The sequence below is a fragment of the Necator americanus genome, chromosome IV (genome assembly GCF_031761385.1).
Source record: "Necator americanus strain Aroian chromosome IV, whole genome shotgun sequence".
NCBI classification, from domain to species: Eukaryota; Metazoa; Nematoda; class Chromadorea; order Rhabditida; family Ancylostomatidae; genus Necator; species Necator americanus.
The window spans coordinates 13,262,161-13,279,309 of NC_087374.1; the positions used below are offsets into that span (position 1 = coordinate 13,262,161).

At 39.9% G+C, this 17,149-nt stretch overlaps 2 protein-coding genes across 4 annotated transcripts; one reads left to right on the plus strand and one right to left on the minus strand.

The window, feature by feature from the left end:
- Window positions 1-1,682: 1,682 nt before the first annotated feature.
- On the minus strand, window positions 1,683-8,854 carry RB195_001142 (uncharacterized protein; the record flags this gene model as incomplete). 2 transcript variants are annotated; one of them, XM_064197785.1, is made up of 17 exons in its annotated part: window positions 1,683-1,760; window positions 2,648-2,732; window positions 2,793-2,846; window positions 2,903-3,048; window positions 4,046-4,147; window positions 4,240-4,308; window positions 4,380-4,469; window positions 4,524-4,619; window positions 4,674-4,767; window positions 4,921-5,042; window positions 5,258-5,349; window positions 5,943-6,066; window positions 6,198-6,372; window positions 6,441-6,550; window positions 6,644-6,820; window positions 8,677-8,735; window positions 8,788-8,854. In XM_064197785.1, 17 exons carry the CDS (start codon window positions 8,852-8,854, stop codon window positions 1,683-1,685), a joined length of 1,740 nt encoding a protein of 579 aa, XP_064053666.1. The 2 variants fall into 2 exon arrangements, with proteins under 2 accessions (XP_064053666.1, XP_013302749.2); XM_013447295.2 differs by lacking the exons at window positions 8,677-8,735; window positions 8,788-8,854.
- A 3,539-nt stretch (window positions 8,855-12,393) lies between these two features.
- Window positions 12,394-17,086, plus strand: RB195_001143 (uncharacterized protein; the record flags this gene model as incomplete). Of its 2 annotated transcripts, XM_064197787.1 has the most annotated exons (14): window positions 12,394-12,477; window positions 12,545-12,739; window positions 13,045-13,153; window positions 13,230-13,368; window positions 13,751-13,820; window positions 13,990-14,075; window positions 15,070-15,159; window positions 15,979-16,089; window positions 16,158-16,299; window positions 16,397-16,489; window positions 16,601-16,647; window positions 16,712-16,727; window positions 16,800-16,863; window positions 17,082-17,086. In XM_064197787.1, 14 exons carry the CDS (start codon window positions 12,394-12,396, stop codon window positions 17,084-17,086), a joined length of 1,251 nt encoding a protein of 416 aa, XP_064053667.1. The 2 variants fall into 2 exon arrangements, with proteins under 2 accessions (XP_064053667.1, XP_064053668.1); XM_064197786.1 differs by lacking the exon at window positions 17,082-17,086 and having other exon boundaries at window positions 16,601-16,727; window positions 16,800-16,861.
- Window positions 17,087-17,149: the final 63 nt, after the last annotated feature.

Consider the following 17,149-nt stretch of genomic DNA (forward strand, 5'->3'; position numbering starts at 1 on the left):
AGTTGTTCTTTGTACGCCTATTACAAATCTGAATCTTTTCTAGATTAAATCAATCATTGATTGCAACTGCAATCAAAATTCATGTTCAAAGGCATCACCCCACGTATCTGAGGTGGTACGGATTTTAGGTGGAGTATTCCTACACGGGATCGTAGATTATGGAGAGGGAGGTGATTCCGTCCATTTCTTGCTAATTGCCGTAAAAAACGGCCCGAAGATGCGGCGCGTGCACAGGGCTGGCGCGCTCCAATCGAACTCGTTGTGGAAAATAGATCGCCGGAACGCTCGAAGCTGCCGGCAATTAGGAAGAAATGGACGGAATCACCCACCTCTCCTTAATCTACGATCCCGTATACGAATACTCCATCTAAAATCCGTACCACCTCAGATTCGTGGAGTGATGCCATTAACTTGCGAAAAATGTGAACTCCTCCTCTACCAGTGCCCCAATTCTTCTAATTTTAACTGTGAAGTAATCAAACACATGTCAATTGCATCTTCAGCGCTCCCCATGTACTTTCGCCTCCAAACTACAGATCAAAAAATATGCGACATGAAGCTAAAGCTAACACTGCTTCTAATATTCGCATTTAATCTGCTGACCTTTGTCTTAATTAATTAGGTTTATTTTATTAAACGTATGCGCTACTAATGAGAAAATAACTAATTATTGTCAATTTGTGGAGGGAATGTCCTAGCACATTCATAGTGTCTTTTAGTGGAGCGGAAAAGAGCGAAAGCACCTGTTTTCTTACAGAACTTTCAGTAAAACACTCCACCCAACCTTCTGTTCAAAACAAAAGAAAAAAAAGAAACAGAATTAGCAAAGTGCTCAGAGCAAAACAATGGGAACTTTAATCGCTTCATAAATTTGGTTAACTCGATAAAAAATGGTTTTATAGAGCACCACCTACTACGGTAATACATTAAAGCCCCGACTCAAAGCAATTCTATGTGTGCTGACGAAAGAGCTAAGCATACAAACATAATGGAGGGTCAAGAGGTGACAAAGCCTGCGCGATCAAGCAGCAACACTTGCTATCATTTCCACAGCATCTTTAGAAATTAAACTCATTAAAGCTAATTTTGCAATTTTTGTGGGTAATTAATGCAAGTGCATCATTTCCACATCATACTTCAAGACACTGAACGTGTTTATTTCTACCGCGTGAAGAAACTGCACCAAAAATTGATACGACTTAAAGTTGTCAAATGGAGGATTTAATTAGCTAATGCAGATCTTTGATTCACAACTAAATTGGACTCCCACCAATAAGTAAAGCATTTCATAATTTATGAAAGAAAGTGATTTGCCGGAAAGGACAGACGTACGAAACACAAAAGATTGGAGATGAAAATAAAAGGGGTGGAAAGGTAAGGCAAAGACGACTGGCTTCACAATAGCACTGAAATTTGGACTTTGGTGAATACAAGGCCATTTGTTATGACGAAGGTGAAAAATCTGGACAGAAACAGTAAAACCATTTTAAAGTCACAGGGAGAAATGCGTACTTAGATTGAAATCGAAACGCATATGAAACTGGGATTAAGCAAGGCTAAAGAGCCAATTAGGAACAGTAAATTTACAATGCGATCAGGTTAAGAACTCGAGAAAAAAAGCACCGGCATAATCCTATTAACATATGTGTACAAGAGAAGACAAGTAGGAAGAAAATTCTCGACTATCGCGGAGAATACATTCCTCTGCGATCCATCCATTCCTCAAACCAACGCATAGTTCGTTGCAGTAAATGAGGTTTCTGCAAAATTGTAATTAGTGAAAGGTTCAATATGAACTACAGCGAGGACTTCGGCCAATTATAATACCAATTATTATACCAATGTTCCGATGGACAAAAAAAATCAGAATATCATTTACGGTAAGTAATTGTCAGTGTTAACTACGCATTTATATCACCATCTGCAATTGATTTCGATATTGGACTTCGTGCATCTGTCAAGTTGAACAAAAAGCAGATATCGCTTCTACATTTTGGAACACAGGAAATATCACCATCGGAGCGCCGAACCCTCTTGTGATGCAAACGAGGAAGCTTCCGCAACATTTTTGCATTTATTTGAATACCTGAGAAAAATAGGCAGATCTAGAGCGGAAAAATGTGGATCATCATCAAATTGTAACAGAACTTTTTCCTTGAATCAAGATCAGCATCAAAGGTGTAGAGAATCTTGTGTTATACCCTCCTATACCCTCTGTTTTCCAATAACGGATATCCTTGTAAAACTTCACTTGTGAGTACTTAAAGGCATCACCCCACAAATCTGGGGTGGTGCAGATTTCAGGTAGAGAGTTCCTACGTGGTCGTAAATTATGGAGAGGAGGGTGATTCCGTCCATCTCTTCCTTGTTGCCGTAAAAAAAACGGCCGGGAAAATGCGGCGCATGCACAGGGCTGGCGCGCTCCAATCGAACTCGTTGTGGAAAATAGCGCGCCGGAACGCTCTAAGTCGTACCTTCCGGGCCGTTTTTTTTTTACGGCGATTAGGAAGAAATAGACAGAATCACCCTTCTCTCCATAATCTACCACTCCGTATAGGCATAACCCAACTGAAACCTAGACCACTCCAGATTCGTGTGGTGATGCCTTTAGAAGAAAAAAAGGGAGAATAAAAGATAAAAATGTTACCTCTAGCAACCTTGAGACTGCATCCTCAATTTTCAAAGCGTTACGACGAACATACAACTTCGCATCATTTTGCATCTGCTCTAATCTAAAAGAATTGAGATGAGGCCGATTAGGTATCGTAATGTAGTGTCGCAAATCCTCTTACTTTTTTGGATCAATTTCATCGAGTCCATATGGAAAGGTCATGTATGGATTCAGTCTGAAATTTATGGCATTAAATAAAATAATAATAGCACCGGTTAACAAATAACACACCTGAAATATACATTTTCGTCGAGCAAATCATGCATACACATGTGGACCCCTTCAGTGTTAGTTGCACTATCTACAATGCGATTGAACTTCTGCAGTGAACTCAAGCTAGAAGGGGCTGCATCTTCTTCGCTCTCAAGGTCACAAACCTGTAATAGAAAAATATATTCTCCTTATTGGAGCATCAGATGAATGATATGCAGAATACGGTGCTATTGATCTAAAATATACGTTCCCAGTGAGGATGATGTTAGTCTCATGTTAAACAGCTGAAATAACCTCTCCTTTTCTAGGGAAAAAAAGAAAGAAGAAATGAAGGCTTGAAATACAAAAGGAGGGAAATATGGCAGAAATGTATACGGCATTTAGAAGGATTGCAAAAGAAGGATTTGGCTGAACTTGTAGAAACTGAAATAAAGGATAAAGGATAAAGTTTCTGGCGTTAATCAATCCGCTTGGGATGCGCCCCCACGTTCACTTCAATTCAGAATCGTTTGAGGTTTACGAACGTGTATCTGGCCTATACAATGACTTGCGGTGGCTAGCCGATGTGTCAAGTCAGTGCTCTTATCCTCCCAGACAAGTCTGGTACCAATTTATCGACCCCGGAGGGATGAAAGGCTTGGTGAGCACTAGGGCGGAATCGAACCTCCGATCGATTGTGCAGTAAGCGGAACCTCTAAACGCTACACCACACCCGCCCTTTTAGAAACTGGAATGTGTACTACAAATGCACTTTTTTGAGATATACTGGTCAGAGGACATGGAAGTGCTGAAGTACTCCTCAATATCAAAAAAAAATTGGTGAGTCTAATCCTTCTCACAACTATTTTTCTGCCATCTCAATACTTACAGAACGATTGTTACAAATAGGTGTTATAAATTATCGAAAGTTATTTTCCAAAGGGGGTGCTGACAGAATCGCAAAAAGAATAAGCACAAATGAAGATCCAGATCTGAAAAAAAACGCAAAAAAGGAGGGGGAGTATGCCTTTGAAAGAAGAAACAAAATGGAATATACAATACACAAACAAAGAAGGAATGAACGTCAGGCAGAGAAAAACTAATGAAGCATTTCCAGTCACTCCAAAGAACTTGTAAGAGAAATGACGAAACAGATATCAAGTAGGAAGTTAAATGACATACCGATCGTCCATTTCCGACAGACACAACACAATGAAAACGTTCTTCAGGCCACAACAGTTTCGCTTCATGTATCCCAATTGCGGTTGGATTATTGGCGATGACCTATAGGCTACAAATCTCCAAGAGATATTCAATGTGCTGCTGTACACCGCAGACTAATTAGATTTTAGCGACGAATTGAACAGAAAACCTACTCCACCATCTTGAAGTAAGAAGTTACCAAGTTGAACCTCTTCAAAATAGAGTGGAGCAGCAGCCGAAGCCTAGAAATGATCCGTTGCCATTCAAAGACAGAAAGTAACAAAGAATAAGAATGTATGAAAAGAAATATAACCTGGATAGCCTGCCATAGGTGGTGTGCCGTGCTACCCAGGTAGTGCGAATCTCTACCAGCAGGAGGCTCATAGTTCCGAAATACGAAAGGCTGAAAATGGAGTAATCAGTGATCCTTTCATAAACTGTAAGCTTCAAAACCTACTTGAAGAACAGGAGAATTAACTATGGAAGCAACAATGCTAAGTCGGGGTACTGGATATTTGCTGGTCTCAATTATCGTTAGATCTTCGCCTATGACCTAAAAATACCTTACTATACACTTGAAACAGTAAAGATAAAATGGCAGACAAACCTCTTTAAGCATCTTTACCCATTTCTTAGTATCATAATACGAGTGGTTGAGTACTATCCCACTTACACCCGTGAGACGGTTTTGCGAAAACAATCTATAAGAACACTTATCGAATGAGACAAAACTGTAAACGAAAGAATAATCAAATAAAAAGGACAAAAGGTACAAATGATAAAACATTGCAAAAAACACTTGAAATTTTAAAAATGTCATAAGTCAATAGTTGCAACGTATTTCTAGAGCTCACTTCTTAGAGACGTCCATGTAAACATCGCGACACTCCTTTATTGTGTATCCTTTACCGACCAACAAACTAGCAATTATACTACCAGTGCTTACACCGATGACGTGATCGAATAATTCACATATCTGGATATCGAGAATAGTCTTACTACAATGTTGAAATAAAAAACAAGTTGTAAATTAAAAACAAGGGAGATCTTTAACGTGCAATAATAATAGCGGTAGGATAAAAAAAACTGAGCAAAGAAAACAAAAGAGAAATGACCTGCGCTAAGATTTGAATGTCAAAACCGAATTTCTTTTAGTTCCTTCTAATGAAAAAAAAAATAGAAGCCAAGTACCTTTTTGCCCGATATTCTTTCAAACTGTTCTAGCACTTCGAGACCCATCATACCTCGAGTGCCTCCTCCATCGATACTGAGAAGACTCACTCCTGAAACATATCTATTTGAATCCAAACATAAGGTAATGTTATATATTACTAAAAAATGCGGTTGCATGACCTCTTCATTTGCTAATCAATTGGATTCTTTTATTCAGTGAAAGAAACAACAAACAGGAAAATACGGGGAAATGCAGCTGGGGATTGGGGACACTGAATCGGGTCCTTATTTCTGGTACCTCTATCTTCTTCTTTTTTTTTCTCCGTAACTGTAGCCAACATGTCATAGATCCCCTAAGACCAATGTCTAGGTTTCAAGGATCCAACCGATTCTAGTTATTACTTTAGTTATTTACTTCCAGTTTGCGCGGTTGAGTGCTCCTCTCCAAACTACGCTTTACCCCAAAATACATAGAAACGTTTCGTTTTCGAGTAGAATTATTCTGACCTTGTCTCCTCTATATGAAAATGACAGATCTAACTCAAAAACGGCCAGTTATTGGGTAGGTATCAGGCTGTTGCCCTGTTGGTCTGATCAAGCAAGTGTAATTATTTCATTTGCACAATATATGCGTGACCAAAACAGTATATTTAGGTCGCTTAAATAACAGTCGGACACATATCTAGATTTTCGAGTCACACACCTTTGCTTTTCACTGCGGGCTGACAACCGCAAAGAGTAAGACACTGCCTTGCTTCTGCTCGAAGCTCTGGGCTACTGTCAGGGGACGTTACAATGGTCAGTAGATCGGCGATCAGACGAGGTTTCTGGAGAATATTCGTTTAATAAATACAATCCAAAACCACAAAACTACAATAATACACAAATCATATAATTAATAATTGAAGATTAATGTGGTAATGGTGGAAGCGAGTCCATCCACACCTTTTATACTTACCTGGGCGGCGATGATCCTTGTTGGTGGATAGGATATTATGTGTGAGCTAAGCTCTTGAATACGGAGTAGTTTTGAGCTCGACGTTTCAGCAACCAGAAGTTTCTTCACCAGCGCTCTTGTTTTATTAGTTACTTCAGTCCTTGATATACGTTTTTTGAAAGTGTGTTTCAAGAACCTAAAGAACCAAGAATATCACAAATAATTATCTAAGCAAGACATCAAACGATTTTTTTCATAACGAACTGGGCTTTAGTGGGTGCTCCTCCTTCGGATGTTTCCGTCACAACAGCTTTCGATGGTCCTTTGCTTTCTGTTTCCGATTTCAGACCAAGAACTTGTGTAGCTGCCGTGGTCTTAGAAAATAATACTATTTAAATACCATTCATTAGTCTTTGGAATAACGTTTTCAAATGAGCCATGTGTATTCATTTAAAAAGAAGACTCACCTTCGCAAGAATGGCGTTGATGGCACCGGAAAGGTAACCGACATAGCTAGTCGTAGTTGTTGAATCATTTTGTGGTCCTATTTGTGTCGGTACACCCCCATGCGCCATGACGGACAACGAAAGATGCCGCTGCGCGTAGGAACAGGAGCGAAGCCCCAGCGCCCCTTGAGGGACCATCTAAAAAAATTCCATCGATGAATCTCAACTGATTTTGGTATGTCGTTGTGGTATCTCAGCTTCGAAATTATCTCAATACTATCTCATATTGAAACAGTATCACAGTATACTTGAAAAGGAAAAAAAAAAGAACTACGCCTATAAGCAAACAATTTAACCAATGCGGCACGGCACCGGAAATGGGGATGTGTCGCTTGGATATACTCATTTCCAGTGAGGGTTTCTACATTGACAAAATCTTTACAAAGCGGGTATATGTCCGTATATGTCCATTTCAACGATGGAAATGTCCAGCTCAATGAGGCTCAATGACCTCAATGAGGCGAAACTGCACCGAACTAGCTAAGAAATCGGATAAAATAATGTGATACTTCTGGAGAACACAGCTGCGGATAAGTACGCTTCCATCTTATTCATCCTAAGTTTATAGGAAGCGACTCTGAACCTTAAATAAGATCACGAAACAGAGACCGCAATGATCCGATCGTTTAAGCACCAAGCGAATGTGAGAAGAATCAAAAAGTGCGGTAAACAGACAAGACGAGACTAAGGATTCAGTCACCGTATGCACACCTATCCAATATAACCTAGCCAACTGGATAAATCTTCTCCATCGTATAAAAGAGCCTGGATTGGATATACGACTAGCCGACGGAAATTAGTCCACAGATAAATGCACTACGAAGCGGAAACAAATATCCACTCTTCTGATACCTAGAAAAGTTCATTCGATGGACGATTAGGTCCCGGAACGATGTTCGACTCCATTGAGTGTGGCTACGAAACTATCCAAATAATGAGGTGTAGCATGATTTTAAAAAGAAAGCGCAAGAGGTTTCATTTTAATCGTACTTATCCTCTCAAGGAGTCAGTTTCTGAAGGAAGAAATCAAACTTCACTGCACCTTTTCACCTAATATAGGCAGGAATTACCAGAACCTTGGTGGAAGTAACCAACAAAACCCCGATGCAAGATGTACTGTAAGCGATACAAACGTGCTTTGGATGAGAAGGAAACGAAAAAAAGAGCGAAAATAACGGAGGTAAGAGGGAAAGAGCGCTTGGACGAATGCGAACTCTCGTCCCAATGAGAAATAGACCTTGCTTTTTGCTGTTACCTCAAGCGTTCTCTATCCGTGAAGAGAACAGGAGCACAGCAGCAGTAAATTCCTTGGTTTACGCCGGAGAGCTACAATTTCAGGGTATCAGTAGCCTCGCGCAGGATTACAATTACAATTAACTCGACAAACAAGCGAAGCAAATAGTGCATGGAGCGGGAATGGTTGGTATAAATGCATATGTAGGGATGTGGTAGGACTAGCCATTTCTATCACCACCATAAACGATGTAACATAAGCAGAATCCGAGGGAATTCTTAGCGTTGGGTCATCACTTTGAATGCTTCTGATCTATCTAGATCTTGAACTTGCAGCAATTTGTTGTTGTTGTTGTTGTGTTTTCGCTGTTCTACTTGCAAACTAAGTTCCGAAATGTATTTGCTGTTGAACAAAATCCAAATTCGAATATTCCCTCGAGCAGTGCCTTCAACTGCAGTTTCTGTCAAACATTCTACGATGGGTCCCGCACGTTTGGACAAATTATTGCTGCCTTGAGGACTATTTGCTATTCTATTCGTGTATTCGACTATTCATCTTCTTGAATTAGTCCCTTTTGTCCGAAGTCCATCCATATTGTAAAGAATTCCCGAGAAAAGGGGAATTCTTAGAGTGGAACTCGAAACAGTCTTCGATTAGAGACACAGAATCAATGAATTCGAACTAAAACCTCCAAGTGAATATTTTTAGGCGTTCAAGTACTAAAACTAAACACTCGGATACTAAAGCAGATCAACCATACCGCCAACCAGCCACCCCACGGAAAAGAAGAGAATGGAATGAGGAATACTGAGCGATCGCCTGTCACCGTTGAGAAAAGCAGTGCAAGTGCGGCGTTCAATTGTCCGCAGACCGCACGTGACGTCGTCCCTCCGCCGCATCACGCCACCCAGAAGACAGCTGGCCATCGCCCCGCACATGCTTCGGGACAGCGAGATTTTGTGTCCGAGCTCAAGGTCACCGGTTCCGTGACCCAGTGTGAAAACCAGGAAGTAGGAAGCTCCCAGCAGTAATCCGCATCGTGTAAATTGCACCTAAACTCATCTCTTGGGTCCTTGCACAGGTCGTTCTTCCCACTTCTAACTTTTTCCCGTTCTGGAATTCGCTGCTAGAGTTGTTGGGTAAAATGTAGCTGGTACGAGCACTCACTTTCGCCCTTATTTCTGGAAGTGAATAACTAAACCAATCGGGGCCCTGGGACCTAAACATTAGTCTTAGGGGATCTAAGAGATGTAAGCTAAAGTTACTGAGAGAGAAAAAAAACATAAGATAGAGCGTCCACAAATAACGCCACTGAGTGCCCCCAACTATATTTTCCCGGAGTTGTTTGTTGAATAAGTTGTCCGACATTATAAAAGGGAGAATCGAACCTTGGGCCCAAAATTAATCCAGGAGCAGATTTTCTCCGTGGCCCTGCTGTAGCGGAAGACACGACTTGTTTTCAAAAAATAGAAGTGGGTATATGTGTATGTATATATGTATTGGCACCTTGCATGTCGTTCTTCCCACTTTCAATTCTTCCCATTCTGGAATTCGCAAGGTCTCCTGTTTTGGGAGCCGCTGAAGGTTAATCAGACAATCAGCGCGAATCTCCACACGAAGCAACTCCAGAAACTGGCCGATGCAGGCCAAAACGCCTCGAGTTCGTACTGCTGCAGGATGGCATGGGACCTGCCACTGCAGAGGTGACGCGGCAATTTCTGGAGTGCTTGGGCTGGAAATTTGAGGCGTTTTGCCTGTAGCCTGGACTTTGTCCCATCCGGATTATCATCTGTTCCGGGCCGTGAAGCGGGATTTGTGCGAAAAAAACCCTTCAGTGATCTCGATGACATCAAAAGTGTACTCAACGACTTTTTATCGCCGCAGCTAGTCTCCTTCTGGAATAAGAGCATTGAGACTTTGTACATTAAATGGCTACACTTTGCTGATAATGATGGTAATAACATTGCTGATAATTGGCTTGTGCCAGTACAATAAGAAAACTCCTATTTTTTTTTTCAAAAGATGTAGAAAAGATATGCAAGGACCCATTTGACTCATTTGTTTGGTATGCTTTCTTCAGATCAGCAAGAAGCTCAGAGACTTCCTTCGACTTGAACTTCGTCGCGCGACCTGAGCACGGAGCTCCTCGAGCCTCTTCGAGGTTAACGTGGTCATATTTCGCGAGAACGATTTATACCGTCGATTGTGAGCAGAACCGCCTTGGGTCCTGGACAGCTGGAAACGCACTCGTTCCCCTTCGAAACTTAACGCAGACCATCCGATTTGGTCCTAGTGGTATATTCAAATTCTCTAGTTATACCTTCAAAAATAAACAGAAATGCTTAGTTATTCACCGCTGAAAATGTGGTAGGTACATGTAACTTCATCACGACGGCTCAAGCCCAATCTTAAATTCTTTTTTTTCAAATAACTCAGTCCAGAAGTGGAATTAATTGGTCAATATTGCATTTGAGTCAAGAATTCAAGGTGTTTAGTGCATTTGCACAATCTGACTCACACGCCCAGTCTCTGATGTTGAAACTATTTGGTATTGATTGAAAACGACAGCATCTCAGGCACTACTTAGGCAGCTGTTCCTTTCATGGACATAGCGAAGATTTTTTGGTTTGAATGTTGATAATCTATGGTCCCGCTTGACTAATGGTCTTTGTATCGAACGGATGACGTCTGCGTCCTCGTGAGTAACCCTGTCTAGTCAGTGTATGTGTCAGTCAACATAAATCTAGATCATGCGACCCGATAGTACTGATAACAGGTGTCTGCTTCGAGTCGACCCTGGGAAAACAAGTGGTCCTTTTTGTGCCGGTTTTGTTTTTCGCTGCCACAAGAGTTGTGAAGCTTTTAACTCTCTTAGATCTCATGAAGCTTTTATTTAACTAGTGAAAGGAAAGGAAATCTTGTTGGAAGGAAAACTTGAATTTTCCCTCACTTAACCTAACTGTAGTGCTTTTACAACCAGCCGAGAACCGTCACCGTTGTCAGGCGAAGAGATAAGAAAGGGCAGATAAAGAGGAATTAATTAGTTCGTTCATCTTAAAGTGGGAGGACTTCCTTAAATACATCGGGATCAACAAATGTTGTCGATCTCATACAATTTTATACACCTGGTTTGTTCTTGTTGGTGTACACACTCGTCAATCATCGCTGTTATATTATCTTGTACAGCTTCGGATTTCCTTTGTTTCACTCTTTATGCTTATTTGCACGAATCACAATTCTTCTGCATCCTATAACATCATTCCCACTTCAAACTGAACACTCCTCAAATCAGGCAAGATACTTTTTGAATCAAGAAGTACAGTTTTCAATTTGGCGTCAAATATAGAGTAGTGTGGTTAGATTTAGAATATATCCAGTTTAAATCGATAATGTTATATAATCATGTAAAATAGATATATAAAGAAGTAAATTGGAGTAAAGATGGCTTGCGTTAGCGTCTGGTCGTTGAATATTTAGTACATTCATAGTTATCAGGGTCTCATATATCCTTCTTCCCAACAAGATGCCTTTAATCCTCAATTCCTCTCGCTCACGACGTCCATCGGCGATAAATTATGCTGCGCCACTCTGTCAACCGGATCACCTTTTTCTTTACTAATTACATTAGTTTTTGGACGAGAATGCTTCAATATTCAAGTCACATGCTCAAGAAATCTCCCGAAAAGTGAGCTTCTATTCCCTCCTGCTATAGTTGCTCTTGCACTCATCGGGGTTTATCCCGATATGTTTCTCCTAATCTGGGATTTTCCGGAGTGCCAACTAAATCTTCTTCGATCGCTCCGTGATATCTCATCTCATCTAAAGTCTTGATTCTGTGCTCCACTTGAAGCAAAAATGAAAGATATCTCATCTGTTTGTTCTTACACATCCAAGAATTAGATTCTAATTGTTCCCGCCTGTGAACCCGTTCACTTTAGATTTTTCGTTGATTCTCGTTGTGAAACTGATAGGATTTACATACCTACACTTGATATATTGAGCGATCAAGTCTCCCAGGACAAGTACTTGGAATATTTTCCACAATTGTCATAATCATTGTTTGAAGATCTTAGAGTTCAGAAGAGAAGCAAACTCTGAAGTTTGCAATTCAGATTGCGCACAACATTCCAATGTTACACCATCCCCAACCTCCGTTCGGAGCGATTTTCACAATGCGAGCTGCTTTAGTCGGACATCACGACGTACAAACGTGACCTGCCGCGAATTAGCATTGATTTCTGAACAAATCCACGCTCGTACCTCTCGACTCTAGAAAGGTTACCAATAAGTATTGTGCCGTTTTCTTTTCCTTCCCCTCAGAATTCCTTTTCTCAAGTCTTACCCTTTTATCTCCCAATTTTCATTCCTCAAGTACCTCAAAATTGGTCCTCTGCATTCAATTTTAGTTACTTTCGTCATTGCTGCACATCTCACGAGTGAATCGCATTACAGATCTTAATCGTAGTCTTTCAGGGTAATGGACCCTACAATTCCACCAGATGAAGACGAATCTGTTGACCTTATAAACTTTGAGGTAGATTTGGAGCAGCAGCAGAGTCAGGTTGGGTGACCTCTCTTTCAAATTCTTCTGGATATTTCTTTTGTGTTAGATCGGTTTCTTTTTGAAGGAGACCGAAAAGAAGAGGTCCAGTTCTGCACCAATATCTCCGGTTGGGAGTCTTCCGGAAATCAGTAGACTTGATGGACATCCCCAGGAAACCGATAATGAGATATCTGTTAAATCCAGTCTTATCCTTTTGTTGGAGGATTTTCTCAACTACGAAGCAAGTCTGTCTATGACTGATTATATAAAGCGATTCTACGTGAGTATTTATTGTTAATTCATGTTACCCATACTATATACCCGTTAATTGATTGATATCCAGACTGCCTCAAATTCGTAAACGCATAACATTCTTATCCATCCTTGGAGTTTTTCTTGATGGTTCGTGGTTAGATGCAAGGGAGATTTAAACACACACTTTTGTAGACTATCTATTGTAGAAAAAGAAATCACTTTTGTTATTGTGAAGCTGGCTAAACGATTGCAGGAGCGGGCGGGTTCAACGTAGTTGTATAACGTTCATTTCTAGCGTGAAGGCCATCTTATTAATTTTTCTATCTTCAGCAAATTCGATTAGAACAAGAAGCACTTCGTTCTGAGGCAGAATTTTCGTCAAAACACGCTTCTGAAAATGTACATGTGATGCGCAATCGATATAGAGACATACTTCCATGTTAGTTTCTTGAAGCGATTCGTTCATGTTCATTGTTATATCTGCATGGCTTTGGATGGGAGAAAGCCATTTTCAGATGATCATAATCGAGTTGTTCTATCGAGGACTGACGAAAATCCAAACGGTTACATCAACGCATCTTTTATAAGTCTTCCGAAAGGGCATACCCATTTCATTGCTGCTCAAGCTCCGTTAACTGCTACTCTCGAAGAATGGTTCGTATACTACTTCTTGATTTTCAGCGCTTCATTGGAATTAAGTTCATATTAACACATAATATGACACAAATTTAATATTTTTTCTTGTTGTGGAAATGATCACAAATGATTCTAGTCCTAGCTGTTCTTTACCGGTTCGAAAATCTTTCTCACTTTGCTATTTATCCCAGATATTTGCTTTCCTCGGAGAAATCTTTCTTTTTCCTCGGAATTTTTCAAGAAAAAGAGATACGGATAGATATTGTCCTGCTTATATACGAGACCCTCAGTTTAATATAGGTGTCATAGCATAGGATTTGCTCTTTATTATGCTTTAGTCGGCAATATTTTTTTTCGCATATTTGTGAGTGAAGTGCTTGAACAACTGAGGATCTTTTAGGTGGAAAATGATCGAAGAGCAGAAAGTGGTTCTAATCGTAATGCTATGCAAGCTGGTGGAAATGAGCAAGGTAAGCTTTTTTTTGGGATGTTGCTGTTTTCATTTCTATATTGCATGATATGTTGATTTATTAGTGAAAATGTTTAGTTTACATAACTTTTTTAAATGTTTTTTTCCTTTTGATAGTCGATAACTCCTCCATTTGCTCAGTAGCCTCTCAATCCGTGAATTCTTTCTAGGTCAAGTGCGAACGTTATTGGCCATCGGAAATCGGACAGAGCCTTATCTTCGGTTGTTATGAGATTACTTTGGAGTCTGAGGAAAGGTAATTCACTACTGCAAATGGTACTTCTAAATGCCGTATTCTGAAAACCATTTTCTATACGCATTTCAAAAATTTTCGGGGTGAGCCTATAACATTTCTGAATGTTTATGCATAAAAATGGCTCAAACTGGAGACATCTTTATTCACTATTTTGCGTGCCGCAACGCGCAAAGCTTGTGATGGGTTTAAAATCTTAGTCATCGCGTTATCTTTTCGCAAACCGTTGATTTCATCCTGCTTAACCTTAGTCACTCTTTGAAGATGATGTTACTCACAACTTATATACGCTGCGTTTACGTGCGATGGACGGGTAATGGCGCCTACGTATTGATGTTTCTCGGTCAATAAATATTAATGTTCTTTGAGATGATGGGATCAGGTCGCAGTATTTTCATAGTCAGAGAAACTGACAGAAGTCTGACAACAACATTCCAACGTTTCCACCCATTTTTTTTCTGGAGGTGATCCAAACAACTGGAATGAACAGTTTTGGCGTATCTGAACTATATGTTCCAGCAGTCTGAATTAATGACAGAATGTCAATTTCTCGTAGGAATAACTCCGTAATGATAACTGCTGTAGGTGTACGCACATACAGACAAGATTTAGCAGTTGTACATAATAGATTTTTAAGAAAAAAGCACATGTAGGCACAATCGTATAATCACGTAGTGATGACCATGTCACTGATGATAGTGGTATGTTCAACTTCATGTCCGCTGTCTTTTTGTGCACTTACATTTAAAGGTCTCATTCGCATATCTCACATTTTCCCGTACTTTGTTTTTCCGTTGGAACAGTTACAACATCGCTCCCTGGGAACCAGGTTAGAATCGTAAATAACCATGAACGCTGTCTTCTCTGAATAAACTGGACTTTATCGTTATGAAATGTCAAGATCTCCTCTGACTAATGGCTCAGTGATAGTTTATATAATTCATTTCTTCGAATTTTATGCATCCTGTGCCATTTTTATAGACAATTCTGATTTAAGTTTTGCGGACGACGACTATTTGCTGAGAAGGCTAAAGATGACCAACCAAAAAACGGGCGAATCAAGAACAGTCAATCAACTGCACTACAGGTTTCTTTTCATTTTTTTCATAACCGTAACGATTCATTTCTTTGTTATTTCAAATGTATATTTAGTATTGTTTTGAACAATTAGTTTTCTGTGAAAACGTTTTTTTAAATCAAATTATTTCGCAATGGTAATCGTCCAGGCAATAACAAGATGCATCCTAATAGAACAACAATGGACGAAATTTAAATAATAATTGAAAAACTTGTTTGTTGTCGTTTTAAGATCTCTGCGGTTGACCAACAACTATCGTAGCCGTTCCTCAATCCTCTTTATTAGGTGATGACGAAATAGGAGAGTCTTGTATAGGTTGTATGTTAATTATTTTCCGCAGTTGCTGTTGCGACAATGTTCTGCCACAGTTGAATTCCTATACCCGTTGAGTGAGGATTTAACACGCATTCAACATACATTAACTAAAACTTATTTAACTTTCAAACAAAAACCAGTAACTTGATTAGCTTCTCAAGTTTTCTTCTATCGATACTATAGATATATAATTATACTGTAGAGTACTACGTGGAACGAAGACAGTTTTAAAGGTAACTAAACATCAAGACTTTAGCTTCTTGGTTGCTACGATACAGCAGGATTATTTGGTTGTATTTTGAATACCGGAATTGGAAGAATTCGCCTCTCCGCCTAATTTACTTCCCGTTCAACAACCAAATAATTCCTTCATTCTATGTAGCTTTTTGATGTGACGTCTTTGTTAGTGATTTCCTCTTTCATCGCCCTCCGTCACTTACGAAAATTTCTCGTCTAATACAAATTGTTAGTAGTATTTGTGAGATGACACTTATTTCTTTTTTTTTTTTACAGAGAATGGCCTGATCATGGCTGTCCAACTGGTGAAAGCCAACTTATTAACATGATAGAGAAAATGGCAGAATTCAAAGGAGACTCAGATGCACCCGTTCTTGTTCATTGTAGGTGAGTAATTTAGACGAATTCGATCATATCTTCTTTTCTACGCACGTTTTAATTTGCGCTTGATTTAGCGCTGGCGTTGGCCGTACCGGTACGATTATATCGGTGAACTACATAAGAGAGTTGATCGAGTCGGAAGAATTGGATTCGCTTGATTTGTTCGAGCTTGTTATGAGTTTGAGAAAACAAAGGGCCAGCATGGTCCAAACACAAGTTCGTGTTTTTTTGTGGTTTTCGCTAGCGCTAGTTTAAAGCAAGTACTTATTTACACTAATGGTGTATGATTTGTCTCAATCTTTTGCGTTGATAGGATCAGTATCACTTCGTACATAAGTGTGTCGCTCATTATTGCCGGGAGCGATTAGGAATCCCACATCCTCAACCAAATGATAATTCGATTACGGTGCGTAATTTCTTATATGCATATTTTTCTCATCTTCCCTATCTAACAGCTTTTGCGGGGGTATTTTGCTGTCTTTGTATTTCATTATGTATCCTCATGTCTTTATTGAAGGAACCTGTCCCTTCTGCCCCTATTAGTATGGCCCCTGTCTTTGCCGCGTCCCAACCTGAGAACGGAGGCCCGTTATTGCAAGAAGATGACGAAAGCGATGAGGAGTTCGAGGGCAATGATGTTCCGGGTTTGTTTCAAGTGGTTGCTTTTATTTTCTGAGTATATGAGCGGTTCTAGCATTATTATATTTTTTCTACAGATTTTCCCCACGAGCCGCCTGCTCCACGAGGACCAGAAGAGCTGGGCAGCGCGGCAAGTTGAAGGTATTGTTTTTATTCCGTTACAATTTTTGCTAATTGAGAACAAGCAGTCGATCACTTTCTCAGATTTTGAAGTGGAAATGAGGTTATTTTGCATTTGATCACCACTTCTTTTGAAAATAAATCTGAGCCCTCAAGCCCTCGGAATAGATCTTCGTTATTTTCGTTTTTCTTTTGTATTTAGTGTCGCATATGTTTTATTAAACCGCTTTCACTTGTAGAATGAAGTACTGCTTCATCTCGAGAATGCGGCAGAGTTTTGGACAGCCATAGTCAAAGTGCAAGTGAT